The 19,872-nt window shown below is 48.6% G+C and overlaps 1 protein-coding gene across 4 annotated transcripts in view; it reads left to right on the forward strand.

The window, feature by feature from the left end:
* Positions 1 to 19,872, forward strand: part of CAD (carbamoyl-phosphate synthetase 2, aspartate transcarbamylase, and dihydroorotase) — a 359,331-nt gene that overhangs the window by 188,260 nt on the left and 151,199 nt on the right. For all 4 annotated transcript variants that reach the window (XM_086928147.1, XM_086928144.1, XM_086928145.1 and 1 more), the window contains 4 exons: positions 262 to 429; positions 13,173 to 13,355; positions 14,078 to 14,182; positions 14,553 to 14,798. In XM_086928147.1, coding sequence (XP_086784273.1) covers positions 262 to 429; positions 13,173 to 13,355; positions 14,078 to 14,182; positions 14,553 to 14,798 — 702 coding nt within the window. The remainder of the gene's footprint in view (positions 1 to 261; positions 430 to 13,172; positions 13,356 to 14,077; positions 14,183 to 14,552; positions 14,799 to 19,872) is intronic.

The raw sequence follows: 19,872 nt of genomic DNA on the forward strand, positions 1-19,872 counted from the left end.
GCGTACAACTAGTATAGAAATATGGACACTAGTCCACTACAGAAACTATCATCTAACTGCTAGAAGAGCACTGGAAATGCTTACGTCTTGCACACCTGGTTTCCAAGCAACAGAGGGCGTCTCTCTGGTTGATTTAATGATTTTCCAAATCTTTTGGAAGTTTCCATTCTCACTGAAAGCCTTTAGTCGATTTACAGATGCATTTCATGGTTTATTGTAATTTCCTGTCTGTTTGACTCTTTCTCACTTTTCTCACCACAGGATGACCAGCTGAAAGTGATTGAGTGCAACGTGAGGGTGTCTCGTTCATTCCCCTTTGTCTCCAAGACCCTTGGGGTGGATATGGTGGCCTTAGCAACGCAGGTCATTATGGGGGAAGAAGTGGAGTCTATCGGCCTGATGAAGGGAACAGGCATTGTGGGTGTCAAAGTAAGTTGTAGAAGGACATGTAGAAAGATTCTGGGTTCATCATGCCTGTAAGTGTGCCGTGAGCAGAGTGTTTGTTTATTGTAGTTTAAACGGGCTCTGGCAGGGAAGTTGATTGTTTTGCAGGCCAGAGTCTGTTTACCCTGCTACTCTGCTATACAAACCCCACTTCATCCCAGCTCAAAAGCTCTCCTCAAATTGGGCAACGGCGTGACATTGTAGCGAAGCTGTACATCGAAAAGCATCATGGATCTCTATTAAGTCCTGCTCCCAGTCTTGGGCATGAACCTGTTCCCGCTTTTTAATTTTTTTATTTTTTTATTTTTGGAAACCTTTATTACGCATTAAAAGCAGAACAAATACGGGCCTACAACCATCCGGCCGGCCACGACACATGGTAAAGCAAGTTAGCAAGCAATACGGGAACTCGATAGTGTCTGCGCACAAATTAGCAACCATCCTAAGTTACACTGGGTATCTACACACTACCGAGAAACAGGAGGAGTGAAGGTTAATTTTGAATTTTAATATGTCCAAGAGTTAATCAATAGGAAGGATCAGCGTTCCAACAATCCACCGATGACCTAAGAGGGCAACGTCAAACAGAAGAAATCCAAGCAGCAGAAAACGTAAACAGACTAGCGGCATGAAAGAATACGACAGGATAGTGAGGTCAAACATGTTGCATGCCAGTCGCCGCCCCCCTCGCACCGAGCCACCCCACTGACCCAAGAAAGAACAGAGAAGAGAAAGAAGACCAAAAGTAGAGAAAAAGAAGGCCCATAGAAACTGAAACGGACAAAAGAAAAACCCCACCCCCCTACCCCCACCCTACACGCATGCAGAGGCTACGGCCTACCCCCCCCCCCCCCCCCCCCCCCCCCTTAGCAGTGTGTCTGTCGCCCCAAAAGAGTACCCGAAATACAGAAAAAGAAAAAGGGAGAAAAAGAATTATCGCATAAGAACGGAGGAGGGCCATATACAAATACTCAGAACAATCAGCTTGTGAATCCTCGGCCGCCCAACCCCGGATCCCCGACCCATAGTAACCAATATTCAACTCCACAGTCTATTCCCTGCAGCCCCGAAAGTACACTCTACCGCAGTGAAGGATAGGAAAAGCGTCCTCAGCCCTGGCCCCTGCGATCGGGGGCACCGACGTGGTCCAGTTGCACAGTAGCCATCTTGAACGGGAGAGGTAAACGGAGCGATCCTAGCAGGACATGGCGCCACCCAGCAGGACCTGTCCACACCAAAGTCATGCGAGCGACACTAATAGAAAGGGGGACATCATGCTGTTTCAGTCCACTCAAGTCAGCCTTCCAAAGCAATGGCATCAGCTTCAGGAGAAAGTTGCGAATGTCGCCAGTGAAGCACAAAGGAACAGTCAAACATGGCGTCCAGGGACGGCTCTCCGGCCATTGCTCAAACCCCCCGTCCTCAGGCCGCTGCTCCGCCTTGGCAACCAACGCCGAAACGCCATCAGGCTCTTGCACCCTAAATTCCTTAAAGCACACCAGGGTAGGCACTCCACTGTGATCGGGGGGCAGGATGTGGCGCAGTGTCCTGCAGTCGAGCGCCACCACATCCCATCGGGGGCACATAGGGGGAAGTAGCGTCCAGGCGACCTCTTAGGTCCCGGGCATTATCGTGTATGGCAGATCTCAAAGTGCTCAATGCGCGCAGGATGTCTCCAACCTTCAATGGTGCCTCAAAAGTGAATGGGGCAGCGGGCCCCTGCACGCGGGGCTCGCAAGAGTGTTTTATTCCTCGAGGCTGGTCGCCATTATCTCTCCCGCACAGTTGGGCGCCCAGTCCTGGTACCGCAGGATATGCACTAGCGGGGAGCACAGAAGCAGAACGAACCATACTGACACCATGCACGGCGCCGGTGCAATATAATCAATCGGCCCTCTCACCGGCAGCAGCCCGGAGGAAGCGCAGGAGCAGGGAGCACAACCAACAATATGGTTTCCACCTCTTCGCCGGCGGAGACAAGTGATCCAGCAGCGCCGTACACAGACCAGGGCGTGGATACAATGTTTCACTGCCAGCCACAATAGTTCCCAAGCGCGAGGACAATCAAGGCTGCGCGGAGCCCCGCAGCGGTAATCACAGCACAGCGACCGTTCCCCGCCGGTCGCCTCTTCTCCGCTTCAGAGTCCGAGGAGATCACAAACATGGCCGGCCATCTCGAGGACAAAGACCCGTTCAGCTGCAGCCGGCGCCAGAAAGGAGAGAAGGGCGCCCCGGCCCTTCCACTGCAGGGAGCGTACAGGTAAGCACACCGCTGGATGCAGAATCGTCTCCCGGTCCCGAGGATTGAATGCAGAAGCAGGATTAGCAGCAATTGAGGTCGCGGGCCGGGAGAAAGCGAAAGGATCGGCGGAGCCGAGGGATCAGGCGGCCATCGTGGATGTAGGCTAGGCTCCTCCTCCCTGTTCCCGCTTTTGCGGCCAATCCTGTGACAGGTCTTTGTTTTAGTAGTGCAAATCAAGGATAAATCAAATTGCAGTGTAGCAGAACTCAGCCCCATCCCACCGCTCTATATCTGAAGAAGTCTTAGGGTATCAAGGTGCCACTCTATCTTGCTCCCTATCCCAGATTGAAGTGCTAATTCCAATGTTCCCGCAATGCAAAGGATGGTACTGCATATTTTTGGCCCTCTTTGGTGTGCCTCTTGGCCCCAAGGATCTGCGGGGGCCATCAATTGCATTACCCTGTCATAAAAAACCTCTGCTCGGCTTGAGCCCATCAAAGCTGGCTCAGGTTTTGCACCTGCTACTATGCCTATTTCTATTCAACTTCAAGACCTGCGCTCCTGTGTCATGACAGTCACTACATCTAATATTTGTCACCCCTACAGCAGGCCTTGGAGCCCTCAGGCAGGGTACATTATATTATATGTAAGGACATATCTGCATGAGCAGATATGCCCTGTGATGTCTAGTTCTATTATTAGAAATTGCAAGTGCGCAGGGAAGCCATCTCAAGGTATGTAATGGGCACTGGTCAAATGTCCCCCAGCTACATAATGGTTCCATAATGGTTCCACTAAAGCATATGGTGTTTGGTATCAAACACCACATATTAATAAACCCATGCTGATTCCAGTGATGAATTTATTCATGCATGCACCCGGGGGGTACCTTAGAGGGACCCCCATAAACCTACCAATTCTCTAGTGTGCTGACTGACTGGCCCAGTCTGCCACTGCAGACTAGTTTCTGACACCCTCTGATGTGAGAAGGCTGGTATATCAGCACATCAAGACCGGAGGCTGCAAAGGCCTTTGCTATGCGACCCAAGATTTCCCCCGATAGGAGAGATGCTACTCCCTGCCCCCGGACCTTCTGGCACCAAGTCAGGCGGGAAAATTATCTATGCAGGAGGCTTGTTGCACAGCCACGCTGAACACACCTCTAGGGTGACCAGACTGAAGTGAATACAAAACAAATTGGAGAGAGAAGGTAGAGCTAGTCTGTCTTCCCTGCACTCTATCAATTTAAAACACCTAGAAACAAACTCGCTGGCAGCTTAACAGTGTTAGTGAAAGTCTCTTGCTTCAAATATTTTTTTTTAAAGAACTCTCAGCCATTCATCACTGTTCACCTTGGGGTTAATATGCCTTTCGTCATGACCAAATACTGTGATGTGCATGCACCCGAAGGTATGCACAGCAAGCTTTTTAGGTTTTGAGAATCAGTATGGGGCTTTAACCCGCCTCTCTGTTCCATTGGCTAGCTCCATAAATGGAGGCTAGCCATTGGAACAGAGATGTGCCAGTCATTGCCCGAGCAGATTCGTGGGCGTTCCGGTGATTTTTTCGCTCTCCGCCCCTTTGTGAACGTCATTGCGGCGGTGGGCGGTGGTTTATTTTTATTTTTTTAAAGGTTTTTTTGGGTCATTCCTCCAGGCCGACCGCCGCCGGAAGAAGTCTAGGTGAGTGCTCCCCTCCCCTCCCGCTGTCCGTGTGCCTGTTCCTGCCCCCCCACCCGCTGTCCGTGTGCCCGTTCCCGCCTCCCCTCCCGCTGTCCGTGTCTCCGGCCCCACTTGTAAATGCTTGTTATTTAATATGAAGCCCCTCTGTTGCACCTCCGGCTCTTTTCACTAGGTTCTAGGAGACCTCTTTCCGTTGTATTAACTCCCTGCCCACTGCCCCTTTCCTGCTTCATGATGGCCGCTTCAGTTGGCTTTGCCAAAGATGGATTTTCTTATGATACACATGTACAACGGGATGGCCTATGTGACCGTATAGAAATTAAAGAAAATAATGCTTTCCATGCTTCCCAGTTGGGCCTTGCTTTTCAAGCTTACAACTCGATGATTCGCTTCTTGCAACTGTATCTATTGTGCAGCCTTTCTATACAACATGGTAGCCCCGAAGGGGGTAGACCCTATTGTCAAACTTGCGTCAAGGCATCTCACCTCTTAATACACCTCTGTTGTCTCCTTTCGATACCGTGCTTGAGAGGTCCTTACAAAAGCCATATTGACCGCTAGGAGCACTTCGTGATAAATGGCTGAACATGTTGATCATATGAAAATGGGATACACAGGGCCATTGTAGTCCTGAAGTCATCCCTCATGGTTTTTAAACTTGCCCAAGACCACCATTTAATACAGTGCCTCCATTGTTGGCTGGCCTTGAGACAGTTTTAAATCACTTGCACCTTCACTCGATTAAAAAAAATTGAACGCCGCAGTAAATCTGGCGTCAAAGCACACCCTGGGGGCTCTCTGCTCCCAGGGTTGGAACATATAGCCACTAGGTTGGTAAAATAGTTCTTTAAAAAAAACTAGCGTTCCCCTTCTTTTCCCATATATGGAGAAAGAAACTTTCACTAACATTGTCAAGTTGCCAGCGAGTTTGTTTCTAGTTTAAAAAAAAAATAAGACGGACTGAGGTGAACACACTTTTAGAAATCCCACCATCTTGTGTGTGGTGGAATTGGGAGCTCTGAGACAGGGTTGATGTTCAATCCCCAAAGGAAATGGTCATCTAGGGGGTGTAGTGACCCCAGGGGTAAGTAGCCCATTTTCTACTACCCTTCACTCCCCTTAATGCCCCTAAATTGAGGATTTAAATGACCCCCTGATGCCAGGACTGAAGAGCCACGAGAATCTAGGACTATGGAGAAATAACTGACTTGGCACTAAACCGGTCTGCTGTTCCCGACAGTCTTGTGCCAAAGTAATCTCTTCCTGCGGCTGCTGTACCTTCAAAAACCTGGGAGGGACTGCCTACCTTCATCAAAGAACCAGGAACTCCGTGGAGTTGAAGAGCTTCTTCCCTGCATCCTGCAGGCATTCAAAAAGAATGAGGAATCCAGACTGCTGCAAACTTGACACAGGAAAGCACCAGTGCGCCAAGCCTTAGTTGAAGTGTGCCAACGGTGCTAGCGTCGTCCCCTGACCCTTCGGAGACAAAGCCCACCTTGGGTTTGCTCGCAGCGGACTCACCGATACTGCCTGCAGCCTCTTTGTGCAGAACTCCTCTACCGCAAGTGTCTCTGGTGATGAAAACCCGATGGCTCAGAACACCTCTGCACCTAGTCTCCCTTGCCCAAGTAGAAAAGGTTCAAAGATGTCCTTGAACATCGTGAGACCGAAGCCCCCTTGTTGGTTCAGCATGCCTGCTCTCCCAGTTCCAGCTTGCAGACACTTTGCAATCAGACCGGTCCCCTTTAAACGGAATGGGACATTGGACACTGTAGCACTTCTGCACCCTGATGCCCTTGAGTCTCCCGAGATGACCTGTTGGTGTTGCCTTGGGCCTTCCCCCCCATACTCCCTTAAGTTCAGGAGATAGGTCCTGTAAGTCGCCGTGAAGTGCCCAAATACAGTACATGTTTTTCACCCCATAGGATAATATTGGGCACCCAATGCTGAAAAGCACCTGTGCACCTGCCCACCCCCGTGCCCTCCGAGATGACCTGTTAGTGCTGCCTTGGAACTTGCCCTGTAGTTGCCTTAAGCCCAGGAGGTTGGTCCTATAAGTCACTGTGAAGTACGTGTATGCAGTGTATGTCTTCCCTCCATAGGATAACATTACCGCTCCAGAAATTGCACATATTGTCCATTTTTTAAAATTGCAAAATTGTATAGGTCCAAGTACTTCTAAGATTCTGATCTTGGAATCTAAATTTAATTGAAAGCATGTTACTTTAATAAATTTGTGTTGGATTTCTTTGAGTGTTACTTACTGCCGTGTGTGTATGTGGAATAAGTGCTTAGCACAGCCCTCTGATATGCCTAACTGCTCATCCACACTTCCACAAAAGGGATCATTTGTGGTGTCATTTGTTCTTCTTTAATTCCTTTTGGGCTTGCCTGGACTCTTTACGCAGTGTACTTCTTTGTGGTCCGCTATATAAAGAGCCAGCTTCCTACACAATGAAAGAGTCCTTCCTTTGATGTGGTAGTTCACATGCTGCTGTGGCCCTAGACCTACAGCTACCTCTGTTAAAGGTAAGTTAACAAAAAAGCTATGTATGAACTGCTTGAATTAATATGAACCACTGGTAATTACTGTAGGAGAGTAGGGTCTGCAATCCTATGATTACCCCAGATTTTTGCTTTTTGCTTCACTGGTTTAAGACTTCTCTGGCTGTGGGCCTGCTAATCAGACCCACAGCCTTGCTGTTCTCTCACTAAATTGACACGTGTACCTTAGGTGCATTTACCAATTGGTACTGGGCCACCTTATCAGACCCTGTAACTCAGGGCATAGGTGTACCCAGGGCCTACCAGGGGCTGCAGCATGTATTATGCCACCCCTGGCTGGCCATCTAAATCTGACACAACTGGCTGCACGACAGCTGGGGCAAAGTGGTGTAATCACCCTTTGCTGTAGATATAGTATACCTATATCTAACCCTAAAATGGACACATGTATTCCTATCAGTCACTCCTATGGCAGGCCTTAACAATCCTGAAGGCAGAGTGCTTGGAATTATGCGAGATGGTGCTCTGGCACGAGCTGAGCCCGTCTGCAGCTTGCGGAACCAAGTCCTAATAGCTGTTCTATGATAACGCGTACCATATACTCTAAAGTGCATTATAATTCTCGCGGTTATATGCCAACTCTGATATCGCTTTATCAAAACATGTCGAGTAAGGTGTCATACGAATTGGAATACTAACCCCTCGCCAATTCTGGCGACGGGGTTAGCATTCCACCCTTCTATAGGGACCCGACATGTATGTAACTGTGAACCCCGGTTAAAGTTAACTCGAGCCTCAGCATCACAAAATGGATGCTGCCACCACAGACACAAGTCTGACCCCCTGCAGCTGGGAGTCCTTCCAGCGAGGAGAGCTTGGACAAAGGGTTTCCTGTCAGGTGCGGTGCTAGCACCATCCCAGACAGGGTTTTGTGTATCCTAGGTAGGCAGGGCTGAATAGGAAGGTGACTGCAAGTGGCACCCCGGTGCTCACTGTGCATCTGCCAGTTTGAACCGGTTCCAGGGGCACACCAGCCCCTGAGCTGGGGAAAGTCCGGCATGGGAGAGGGGTGTAACCACCCCCCTTCCTGGTCCCACCCATGGGCAGGACCTAGTCCCGTACCAGCCCCTTTCTTTAGTATAAAGGTGGGAGCGGGGACCCTTCCAAATTAGATCATCTTTGAATCCTGAAACTACTTTCTACGAAAGGAACTCAAGACTTCTTCCTAAGATTTCTCCCTTGTGACTAAGGAGTAGTCGCCCTGCAGCTGCGGGCTCCAACTAAGAACACTGCGGTTTGCTGCACGTCCTTCCTCAGGAATCTGACCGACCAGCACGACGAGACCCGGCTTCCCTGGCACCTCTGACCTCTACCTACATCGTCCGCTCAGCTGAGATCCGTGGGTGTGACGAGACCTCGAGGGACCGGCCATTTTCAGAACTGCACGACGCTTATCCAGCACGACCGCCGAGGGATCCTCGAGTGGGTGCTTTGGGGTATGAGAAGCCCTAACCCTGAGCAGCTCCAGCACCGAAGTCCAGCCCCCCAGCATCCACGAGATCTGCGTGGGGCCCTTCTGCTCTTTGCTGCTCACCGCGTGTCCGGCTACTTGCCTGCTGGCTTGTAGCCCTCTTGACGCACCACCACGATGACAACACCGCTGGTGTGGTTGCTCCAGACTGGCCCTTGCTCCCCTCCAACAGAGGAGCACCCCGGACCCTCCTGGTCCACTCCAGACGCCATATCGAGTCCACCGCGTGGGCTTGCATTTGCCAAGACTTGTTGCCCCAATCCTGGGTCCAGCGACGTCGACAGCAGATACCATCGTGGGACAGCTCGCACCTCCATCCTGGTCGCCGACAACGCCTCCTGGTCCGTGAGACTGCAGAGCCCAGCGTCGCCCACTCACCTGGTCGAGGTGACTTCGTCCGGTGCCATCCTGGTGCCCATCTAATCACTGGCTAGTGATTCAGAACTTGGTCCCCTCTGCTTACAGGTATCTTCCATCTTCGATCCAGGCTTGGATCACTTCGAACTTCATCACTGGTCGCCTGCCAGCATTTTCTTCTTTCAGGCTCCATAGACTGCAACGAGGATTCCCGACGTCTTTTCAGGCCTATGCATCCGCAGCACCTGGGCTAGGTAAACTCAGCACTTCGGTGCTCCAGCATAGCTTATCTATCCAAAGGTCCAGATCCTTTTTCGTTTCAGCTCTACCTAGTCGGATTCGTCCGATAACACTAACTTTACGAAATCTAGCATCCATAGACTTTGTACCGCATCCCGCGTGAGAGTGCACACTCTGCACCCGATCCCCCTAGGCCTCCTGCTAGTAATCTGAAGGTTCAGTAGTCCAGTCCTAGCGATCCTAAAGCCTATTAGAGTAGTACTTACCTGCTAGTAATTTCGCATTCCACTTTCAGAGTATATGGTTTTTCGTGCCCCTCGGGCATTTGTGTAAATTGTGCGACTTTCAGTATTTTCTTAAGAGCTTTGGATTGTGCTTAGCGCCCTGCCCTCATAAAGAGTCCAGGGCTGTTGTGTTCTAAATAAATATACTTTATTTTCATAACACTTGTGTGGTGTCCTTTCACTTGGTGTTCAAGGGGTATATGTGATGGTATAACAGCTGGCTTAACACGCCCTCTAGAGTCTAGCCTAAAGACTGCTCTTGTCCATGCTACTAGGATAGCTGGTCTAACGGTTGACTTACAACCAATCATCAATAAGGGTCGTTTGGAACGATACATAGTGGTCGCTAGAATAGCGAACGCTGCATATCGGGCCAACTTCTCACAATTACTAGACCTCATCCAAATAGGTTATTTTCCACACCTACGTATGACTCCCTGTGTGGAACGGGTATGCCCAGACGTGAGTCCCCTGCATACTGTGTCTCTTCCTGCCTCTAACAGGGAGTCAGAAAGGATTGAGGGGTTTGGGAAACATGTTCTCTTCGGTCAGCCTAGGCTCGAACTCCGTGAGCATGGTTTGCTTACTAGGCTGGTACATGTACACCCTCTGGGACATGGCCAGCCAGATCTTGCTAGCGGTACCAGAAGAGTATAATGCCGCCTTAACTGAGACTATTCAAGATGCTCATTATGCAGCTGAATAAGTGATTTGTGCTAGTCTGGACATTACTGTTTGCTTGGGGTGAGCAGTTGGCACTGTTATGGTGCTCCATTACCATGCATGAGTACCATCTATTGTTTAATTCTTTTAACAATCTGTGTTGCAATCCCTTATGGATATTCCTTTTGATCCATCTGTCCCATTTGACAAAAACTGATTCTGCTCTAGAACACTCCAAGAAAAGCCAGGCAACAACCTGTTCTTTCAGCCTTTTGAACCCTACCAATTTGGCTTTTTCAATGCTGTGTCAGATGCTTGGTGTATATGGAAAGCTTTTGAGATCTGTTGCTGAAAATGTTTTCACTCCAAACATAATTTAGTCATTTTTCTGAGGTGCTGGGAGCCTTGCCGGGACCAAGCTGAAATTAAATACTGTGCTGTGGAACTGCCGGACAGTCACATTTTTCTGCAAGTTGCTCTGGAGCTTGAGAGGAAAAGTTTTTCAATGTTTCCAAACATTCTTGTATTACCCAAACAACCACAGAAGTACACTTCTAAGGGATGCAGGACCTCAGGGAGGGCACTTAGAGACTCAAAAGGTGTCGGGCAGTGGCCAGCGGCAAAGTCATGTCCAGGGCAGGTTTCCACTGGTTAGCAGGATATTTCCAGGAAAAGTTTTTCAGCAGTTCTTTATGTAAAAATATATTTTTTTTTTTAGTTTTATATAGCGCTGACCAGACCCGTGGGTATCGGAGCGCTTTACAACATAGTTTCAGGATAGACCAGCATATTTGAACAGTCCTCAGCAAATAAATTAGGTAGTCTGAAGAGTGCCGAGGTTTCTAGAGGTAGGGTAGAGTCCAATGGTCGTCTTCCGGAGTGGTAAAATTCGATAGACAGAAGAAGTTCAGCAGTTCAAGAGTGTTGAGTCTTCGGGAGGTAGTGGTATAGCCCTGAGGTAGTCAGGTTGAATGCTGAAATTGAGGTAGACCGAAAGGTGTCATTAATAAAGTGCAAAATTTGTCCTGAGGCGGGTTGAGGGGGATGTGCACCACCACAGACAATTCCACAGTTCTCGCCATCTAAATCGAAGATGTGGGAAAACCTTCTCTTTTGCAGAGCCTGTGTAATGAGCATTCCAGTCTACTATGGTCACTGAAAACTAGTTCTTGGGATAGCTTTTCTCTCACTGGGCTTGGTGCCAGTCTGACTATGGGGACACACAATGGGGGCATTCTAGATGTCACCGAACGGTTGCTTGTGAGAAGGCAGGCTCCTTTGAAGTAGATTAGGTTCCTGGGCCAAACCCATCTTGTCTTCCTGCCAATGGAAAAAAATACCTCCCCACTCCCAGGCCATTGTCTGCTCTGGGGCAGTTTTCACACTACGTTCATACCTAATTCAGGCCAAGTACTGGCTGAGCATTTGCTGGAGAGGTAATACAAATTTGCCTTCAGCAGCTTCAGGCACGGTTAAGATAGCTTAAAGCTTTTATTTTGCACTTTGACTCTTCCCATGTTCTTGGTACAGCCTGACCAGTGAAACTGTTGTTTTGGGCCTAATAACTGGGGCAACATGCCATTTCAAATGTGACACATGTTCCACTCTCAAATATTATACATCATACCTTGTGGAGAGGAAGGTGCACACAGGGTAGACTTGAAGCCCTGATTTCACTGCCACTGTAGTGGATGCCAGAGTAGGTGTTGCAGTTAACAATTTGCAATTAACTTTCCATGCCATGGGTGTATTTCTAAACCATATACTATGGCCTTCTAGGAAAATTCAGTGTGCCAAACAGGTTCTGCGCCAATTTTAACATGATTTAGGGGTCAGACAACTGGGCGCTGAGAAGCCGAGTTCGGAGGGGGAAGGGTCTAACCAGCCAAAAAGCAGGCACGTTGCAACAGCCTTAGCAAGAACAAGAACGCTGTTCCTGGTGGATTCTCTGTCTGACCGCAGATTCATCAGTTCCTGTCCCCATTCCCGTTCTATGGAGTGGTCTCTTTTCACCATCTAAAAAGGTTCCAAATTGTAGATCTGCATGCTGATACTGCCAGTGCTTTTGTGCTCTGTGTCCGAGGAAGCAGGAATAGTCGAGCAAGAAACTGATATTGGTGTGTAAGTGTGCCATTTATATGATGCTGTGCTGCATCAGTTTCAGGGCGGAACAAAGCAAAGGCTCATGGTGCTACCTAGTGCAGGGGCGGCCTAAGGCACGTGCAACCTGTGCACCTGCACAGGGCCCCCAAACTCAGGGGCCACCTCCAATATATATCCTTAATATAATAATCCTCTGAGGATGGATACATATTTGCGTGGCAGCCCCTGGCAGGGATTTGGCGGCCTCCGGCTCTGTTCCACTTCCAAACACGCTGACTCCAACACACCCCCCCCCCCCCCCCCCCCCTCCCGGCCCCGTGTTCTGCCCCTCCCGGAGCCCCCTACCTACGCTCCCTTCCCAGGGCCGCCATGAGCCTAGAGCCGCCCCTGCCTAGTGGCCTGCTGGAGAGCATTTATGTGGAAAACATCCACATTCAGTCTGGCACTTGTGGAATTTTCTAAAGTGGAGTAATCTGTGGATGAATAGAATATTCACCAGGAAGAACATTACTGATGACAAGTAACTTGTTCAACAGCAGCTTCAGGAAAACCAAGGTAAAGCAATGCTTCAAATGGATGAGAGTTCAGGTTTACAGTAATTTGAAAATGTGTGTACCTTAGTAGCAGGACTGTACACCGCCACCAACAAATAAATGTTTTATTTATGGTAAAATATATTCCTCTACCATGAAATTCTGTTAAAGGTGTGATGTCCTGCTAGGTCTTTGTGCCATGATCATGTTTAACCTTTTACTTCAGAACAGAGGTGAAGGAATGTTTACACTGTTGCGTAGTAATAACTTGTCAGATAACCTATTCGATGAAAAAGTTCGGTCACCACCTGAAGTGCTGTACTTGATACATACACACAAGGGGAATCAAAAGGATCAGATTTTCTGCTTACACATCAGATGTGCAGCCTTATTTATACAATTAGCTATCTAATGGTATATTCGCAACGTTGTGGACCACTGTGCTGTCTGTATCAGTACCTGTTCTGAAAATGTAAATATGCCCAATGGTGTCCAACTTGAAATACTCTTAATTAAACCTTTTATGTATATAATGGATCTCGAGCCACCCTCTCCAAGCTCAGTTATCCTTACTTCATGGTCTTTCAGGTGCCGCAGTTTTCCTTCTCCAGGCTGGCAGGGGCAGATGTGGTGCTGGGTGTGGAGATGACCAGCACTGGGGAAGTGGCCTGCTTTGGGGAGAACCGTTACGAAGCATACCTTAAGGCCATGCTGAGCACCGGGTTCAAGATCCCCAAGAAGAACGTGCTGCTAACCATTGGGAGCTACAAGGTGCGGACAGTCTGTTGTGTTCTAGTGATCAATGAATCAAGATACCAATGTCTGTCTTGGGAGAGTGACCTTTTTGCTTGCCAGATGAGTGTTGAGGATTCCTGGGTGACAGTATTATGGTTGGGGGAGGGGTAGAATAATGTGGTGAGGTGCAGTCTATAAAGAGTGAGATTTTATGCTTCTTCTTTATTTCCTATGAAAGTTTTTGAATGCTACAGTTTCCACAAAATGTAACAAGGTTCTGCTTTTGTCTGTGAATTGCACATTTACTGTAATCTTTACAGTGAGGTCAGGTGAGTGTTGCAGTTTCTGTGCAAGGGATGTTGCAGTGTTTTACGTTTCCTTGGGGATAGCATTCGAGTACAGCAGTAGAAAACAGTGCATGGGACGATTTAATCTTTGGGGGGTATGTGGAGGTGCAGTAGTTTTCAGAGTTTAATGGAAGATTGTGGACTATGTAGGGTTGTCAAGGCTTTTTGCCATTTCAATGTGGGTGATTCACATTTTGTGGTGATAGTCTGCAGGCAGTGTAGTGAATTGTCTTCAAGGTGCTGTAGTAAATAAGGTGATGTACTGCTGATACTGAAGGATGTGGTACTTTTTTGGCATGTTTGCTTTGAGGAGAGCACAAAAAGGCTGAGGTTTTTGTGTAATGGGTCGGGTGGGCTACCTTGTGAAGCTCCTGGGGCTTGATCAATTTGTTACAATGCTTACATTTACAGAACAAGTGCGAGCTGCTCACCACGGTGAGGACGTTGGAGAGCCTCGGATATGATCTGTACGCCAGTCTTGGAACTGCTGATTTCTACACAGAACATGATATAAAGGTAAAGATGAAATAGGAGTGTGAGGGTGAAGGCTAACAGTGCACTGTGGGGCAATAGAAGAACAAACTGTAGTGAAGCACAGAAGTGTGAGCATGTAATTGGGAGATGTTTAGGCTGGGAGAATACATATTGAGGCGGTATTGCTATGAGAAGCAATATTTGGACAAGGTGTTGCAAATCATGTTTTTCATCTGCTTTCATGCATTGATTGAAAGCAGGGCTCTGCCTGATGATTAAAAAGTGTCTCCTGCACACAGGTATTGTTTGAAGGATTGATAAGGCCTGTTAAATGGAGTCTGTTTTTAAAAGCAGAATGGTTTGTCAGAGGCCACTTTTCTCTATTCTGTCTGACTTTTTTTCTTGTTGACAGGTTAAGGCAGTGGACTGGCACTTTGAGGAGTCTGACAATGACGGCCCCCTGAAAGAGAAGCAGCGAAGCATAATGGACTACCTTTCCGAAAACCACTTTGACATGGTTATCAACCTCTCCATGCGGAACGCTGGGGGACGCCGCCTGTCATCCTTCGTCACCAAAGGTTACCGCACGAGACGGATGGCTGTGGACTATTCAGTACCCTTGATCATCGATATAAAGTGCACCAAGCTCTTTGTAGAGGTAAGTAGTGTACAACAAATGGGTTCTCCAGAGAGTGAAGTTGAAATCTGCTACAGCTAGCAAACGGTGAACTGGAAAACAGTAATCAAGGATGGTAGGAGACTGATTGTGAAAGAGTGCAGTACTATGAGGGTTGATATGCAGTGTTGATCCATCTTCTTTAAATCGCAGACCCAATAGAAGGATACTGCTTGGTTCTAGGAAGTTCTTAAGCCAGTGTTCCATAAGATCGAAAACCGCTGGCAGCTTACTTAATGGCAAATAGATGGTAGTTTTGACTAACAACTGGAGAAACTGAAAGGAAATTGGTTAGGAGAGTGCATGTATATCTCTGAAATTCTATTCATGCCAGGATGAGTGATAAAAAAAATTGGATGGATGTGCGAGCTGTAACCGTGATTGACCTGGAGTGGTGAATGCAAACGGAGTATTGCTAGGGTCTGGCAGAGGCTGCCAATTTCGATGTGTGTATATATCAGATACCCACTAGTGTGACATGGCGAAGAAGAGAACTTTAGGTTCGAGGCATGTGGGCTGCTGAATTCATATCTTGTGCATAGATCGCCGCCTAGTGTTGGGTCCTGATGATAGCACTCTTGGAAGAGTTTTTGAAGTATCACGAGATAGGTGACTCCTCCCTTGGACTACAGTGCGCATGGGCATCCTCTCCATCCTCAGATTGTTTTTTTCCGCCATTGGGTTCGGATGCTAACTCCTATACTCCAACTTAGGAAGCGAAACAAAACTTTTCTAAAGGCCAAAAGGCCTTCGGTTCGACGTATTGTTCTCGATTGCTACCTTCTCTACTCGATCCAGCCTTCCATCTCCAAGCGGTCATCAACGCGGGCCGTTGGGCCTTTTCGACACCACGTGAGCCGACCGTCGATGGAAAGAAGCCCATTTAAAAGGTGCCCGCAATGCCATGCCAAGTTCCAAGCACTCAGTATGCAACAAGTGCCTTTCCCCAGGCCATAAAGAGGAAAGCTGCCTAGCCTGTGCACGGTTTCGATCCAAGAAAACTATTCGGAACCGACGTGCAGCCAGGCAAGAAATGCAGGGACCGGCACCAGACCCGGACAACATCATCGATGACGACCAGGAACTACAAGAGGCGCCGGTCTCCGACCTAGAGATCGTCACCATAGAGGACTACTCTGACTCCGATGACAAGATCCCGCCGGGGCAAACCGTGAGTACCCTGCCCCTGACACCATCTACCCCAACCACAACGGCTCCGGTCAAGGCATCGCCAAAAGGCCTTAGCCAAGATCATAAAGTTTCGACTGCCCCGCCATCCGGCTCGGCACCAAAACCTTCAGAAACCCCAGGGCCCAGTAACACCGTCCCGAAGAAGGTTCCAGAGCCAAAGAAGGTCGCCGACCCGAAGGGCGTCGATCCGAAAGCGGCCGTACAGCCCAAAGAGTGTCGATCCGAAACACGTTGTCGACCCGAACAAGGCCACACAACCCAAGGGCGCCGAACCAAAGAAGGTCGCCGACCCGAACAAGCACTCTGCACCGAAAAACGTCGACCCAACAAAAGGCGCCGTACCGAAGCACGCGTCCAAGCCAGAACGTACTCTCGGACCGAAAACACCGGATCCGAAGACGCCAGTCGATCCAAAAAAGACAATCAACTCCGGGAAAGACGCTCAGCCGAAAAAACTAAAGACTCCAGTCGATTCCAACAAAAACATCGACTCTGGAGATAACACTTCTCCGAAAAAGCCTACGGAGCACAAAAAACGCGTCGACCCGAAAGACTCAGTCGACCCGAAAAAAGGCCCTGAGCCGAGAAAGTCGGTTCCTAAACCTAAAGTCGTCTACACACCAAAGCCTAAGGCTCAACCCAGGACTGTTGGGGAAGAACTCTTCCACCCAGACCCCTCAGACGACCAAGCAAATTTTTTTATTGATCTACAGACTGGCAAAGTTACCATCCTGCATAGGAAGAAGAGGCCTTTGGACTTTCAACCTCAGTCCCCCATTCCAATGAAGAAAAAGGACTTTGGGACTTCTCCTTCTAGACCCTTGATTCCTTTTCAACCTATCATGCCTACTAATCCTTTTAATCCATACATTCCTTATTCTCCCTCTCATCACTAGGATAATGAAGGTGACACAGGGGATGAGCCACAGCCTGAATATGACTTCCCACAGGAACCTGAACCTCCTGAACCTCCGGAACCATGGGAAGAGCCAACTGACCCTTATAACACCCATCCCATCCCTGACATGTCCTCTTACCCTACTAAACAGTCTCCTACTGTCGACACAGTAGTTTTTAATCAGCTCATAGATAGAGCTGCCCAGTCCCACAACGTGGATATGCATAATGACCCTGTTGAAGAGGACTTCTTGTTTGACACCTTCCCTGCATCAGAAAAAAGTGTCAAGACACTTCCCATGTTAAAGGGAGTTCTGAAACATGCACCTGACATATTTAAGGACACAGCCAGGGCATGGGTAATCAACCCCAGAATAGAGAAAAAGTATAGGGCGGCCCCTACAGACCCTACTTACATCAAAGGGCAGTTACCACTGGATTCTCTGCAAGTGGCCAACGCACGAAAAAAGGGCCAACTCCCAAACAACCGGGGTAGCACCTCCCCCAGACAAAGAGTCAAAGATACTAGAGGCATCAGGGAAAAGAGTAGCGGCACAAGCCTCCAACTCGTGGAGGATAGCTAATACACAAGCTCTACTGGCTCGGTACGACAGGGCGCATTACGACCAGCTAGAGACCCTAATGCAACACCTACCTGAGCCTTTCAAAGGACAAGCCCAAGATCTCATACAGGAGGGAAAATTCATAACAAACACCTCCATCAAATGCGCGCTTGACGCAGCAGACACTGCAGCTAGGTCAATCAACACTAGCGTTCTCCGCAGACATGCGTGGCTGCGTATTTCTGGTTTTAAAAATGAGGTACAGTCCACTATCCTTAATCAACCTGTTAACCAAGACTTTCTGTTTGGCCCTGCTGTCGACACCATTTTGGATAAAATGAAAAAGGACACAGACAGCAAAATCTATGGGGGCATTGCAATTTCAGCAACAAAGGGGCTCCTTTCGTCGCTCCTCATATATAGGGCAAACACACGAGGTCATGCCTCACAAACAACGACCTCTTATAAAGGTAACGCACAAAGCTCCTTTGCTAAAAACACCACCAGAGGAGTCTACAGAGGTAACAATACCAAGGGAAGAGGACGTGGAGGCAATAACACCAGAGCCTCCACTGCCTCAAACCAGTGACTCTATCACACTGCCTCCAGACCACATAACACCGGTCGGAGGCAGACTACAACAGTTCCTACCCGTCTGGACCACAATTACCACAGACAGGTGGGTGAGAGAAATTATCCAGTCTGGCTACTGCCTAGAACTGACTTCTACACCACCAAACATACCACCAAGACCTCGTCCAATGTCCAGAGAACACATCACCCTATTACTAAAAGAGGTGAACTGCATGCTAGAAAAGGGGGCCTTAGAGCAAGTCCCTTTCCAACAGCAAGGGAAGGGAGTGTACTCCCTATATTTCCTTATTCCCAAGAAGGACGGCTCTCAGGCCTATACTGGACCTCAGACCCCTAAATCAATACATACTGTCGGAGCACTTTCATATGATCACATTACAACAAGTGCTCCCGTTGCTACAACAGGGGGATTTCCTAGCAACACTAGACCTCAAAGATGCGTATTTCCACATACCCATCCATCCTGCCCACCGAAAATACCTCGGGTTCACAATAGAAGGTCAACACTACCAATTCAAGGTTTTGCCCTTCGGGGTTACCACGGCTCCAAGAGTGTTTACAAAATGCTTAGCGACCTTGGCAGCACATCTCAGGAGGCAGCACGTCCATGTGTAACCTTACCTTGGCGATTGGCTTATACAAGCAAAATCGTACCAACAATGTGCAGAACACACGACTCAAACAATCCAGCTGTTACACAGTTTGGGATTCTCAATCCACTACACAAAATCACATCTGCAACCATCCCACATACAGCAGTACCTGGGAGCCACCATAAACACCTCGGTGACAAAGGCGTATCCAAACTCAACAAGGATAGCCAGTATGCAGACACTCATTCGAAAATTCCAGCCACAACACTCTCTCTCAGCTCAAGTCTTTATGCAGCTCATAGTCATGATGGCCTCCTGCATATTTATTGTCCCCCATGCCAGACTACAAATGCGCCCATTAAAGGAATGCCTAGCACGGCAATGGAACCAGGCTCAAGGACAACTAAAAGACCTAGTGTTGGTAGACAGTCGCACTCACAACTCTCTGCAGTGGTGGAATCCACAAAACCTTTTCAAGGGGCGACTGTTCCAAGAGCTGGTTCCACAACTAGTACTAACAGCGGACGCATCACTGACAGGCTGGAGAGCCCATCTCCTTCAATACACGGTACAGGGCCTCTGGACAAACAAGCAGAAAAGGCTGCATATCAACCAACTAGAGTTGCTAGCTATATTCCTAGCCCTGAAAGCATTTCAGAAATACTTGTACAGCAAGACGGTGTTGATCCGGACGGACAACATGACCGCAATGTACTATATCCAGAAACAGGGGGAAACGCACTCTCCACAGCTGTCCCGCACTCTCCACAGCTGTCCCATCTGGCACAGAGCATCTGGAAGTGGGCGATGTAGGAGGGTGGATACCTGACTATGGTTACCCCCAACTTTTTGCTTAGTGTTTTGCTGGTTTTCTGACTTAGTTAACCTGGGGCCCTGCTTTTCAGGACCCCAGGCCCGCTGCTCTCTCTCTAAAATGGATTCCATGTACCTTAGGTGCATAGCCAATTGGATGCTGAGTCACCTTATCAGTCCCTGTACAGTGTACCATAGGTACCCAGGGCATAGGTGCACCCAGGGCCTACCAGGGGCTGCAGCATGTATTATGCCACCCCTGGCTGGCCATCCAAATCTGACACAACTGGCTGCACGACAGCTGGGGCAAGGTGGTGTAATCACCCTTTGCTTTAGATATAGTATCCCTATATCTAACCCTAAAATGGACACATATATTCCTATCAGTCACTCCTATGGCAGGCC

Source organism: Lissotriton vulgaris, chromosome 6, assembly GCF_964263255.1.
Source record: "Lissotriton vulgaris chromosome 6, aLisVul1.2, whole genome shotgun sequence".
In the NCBI taxonomy this organism is placed as follows: Eukaryota; Metazoa; Chordata; class Amphibia; order Caudata; family Salamandridae; genus Lissotriton; species Lissotriton vulgaris.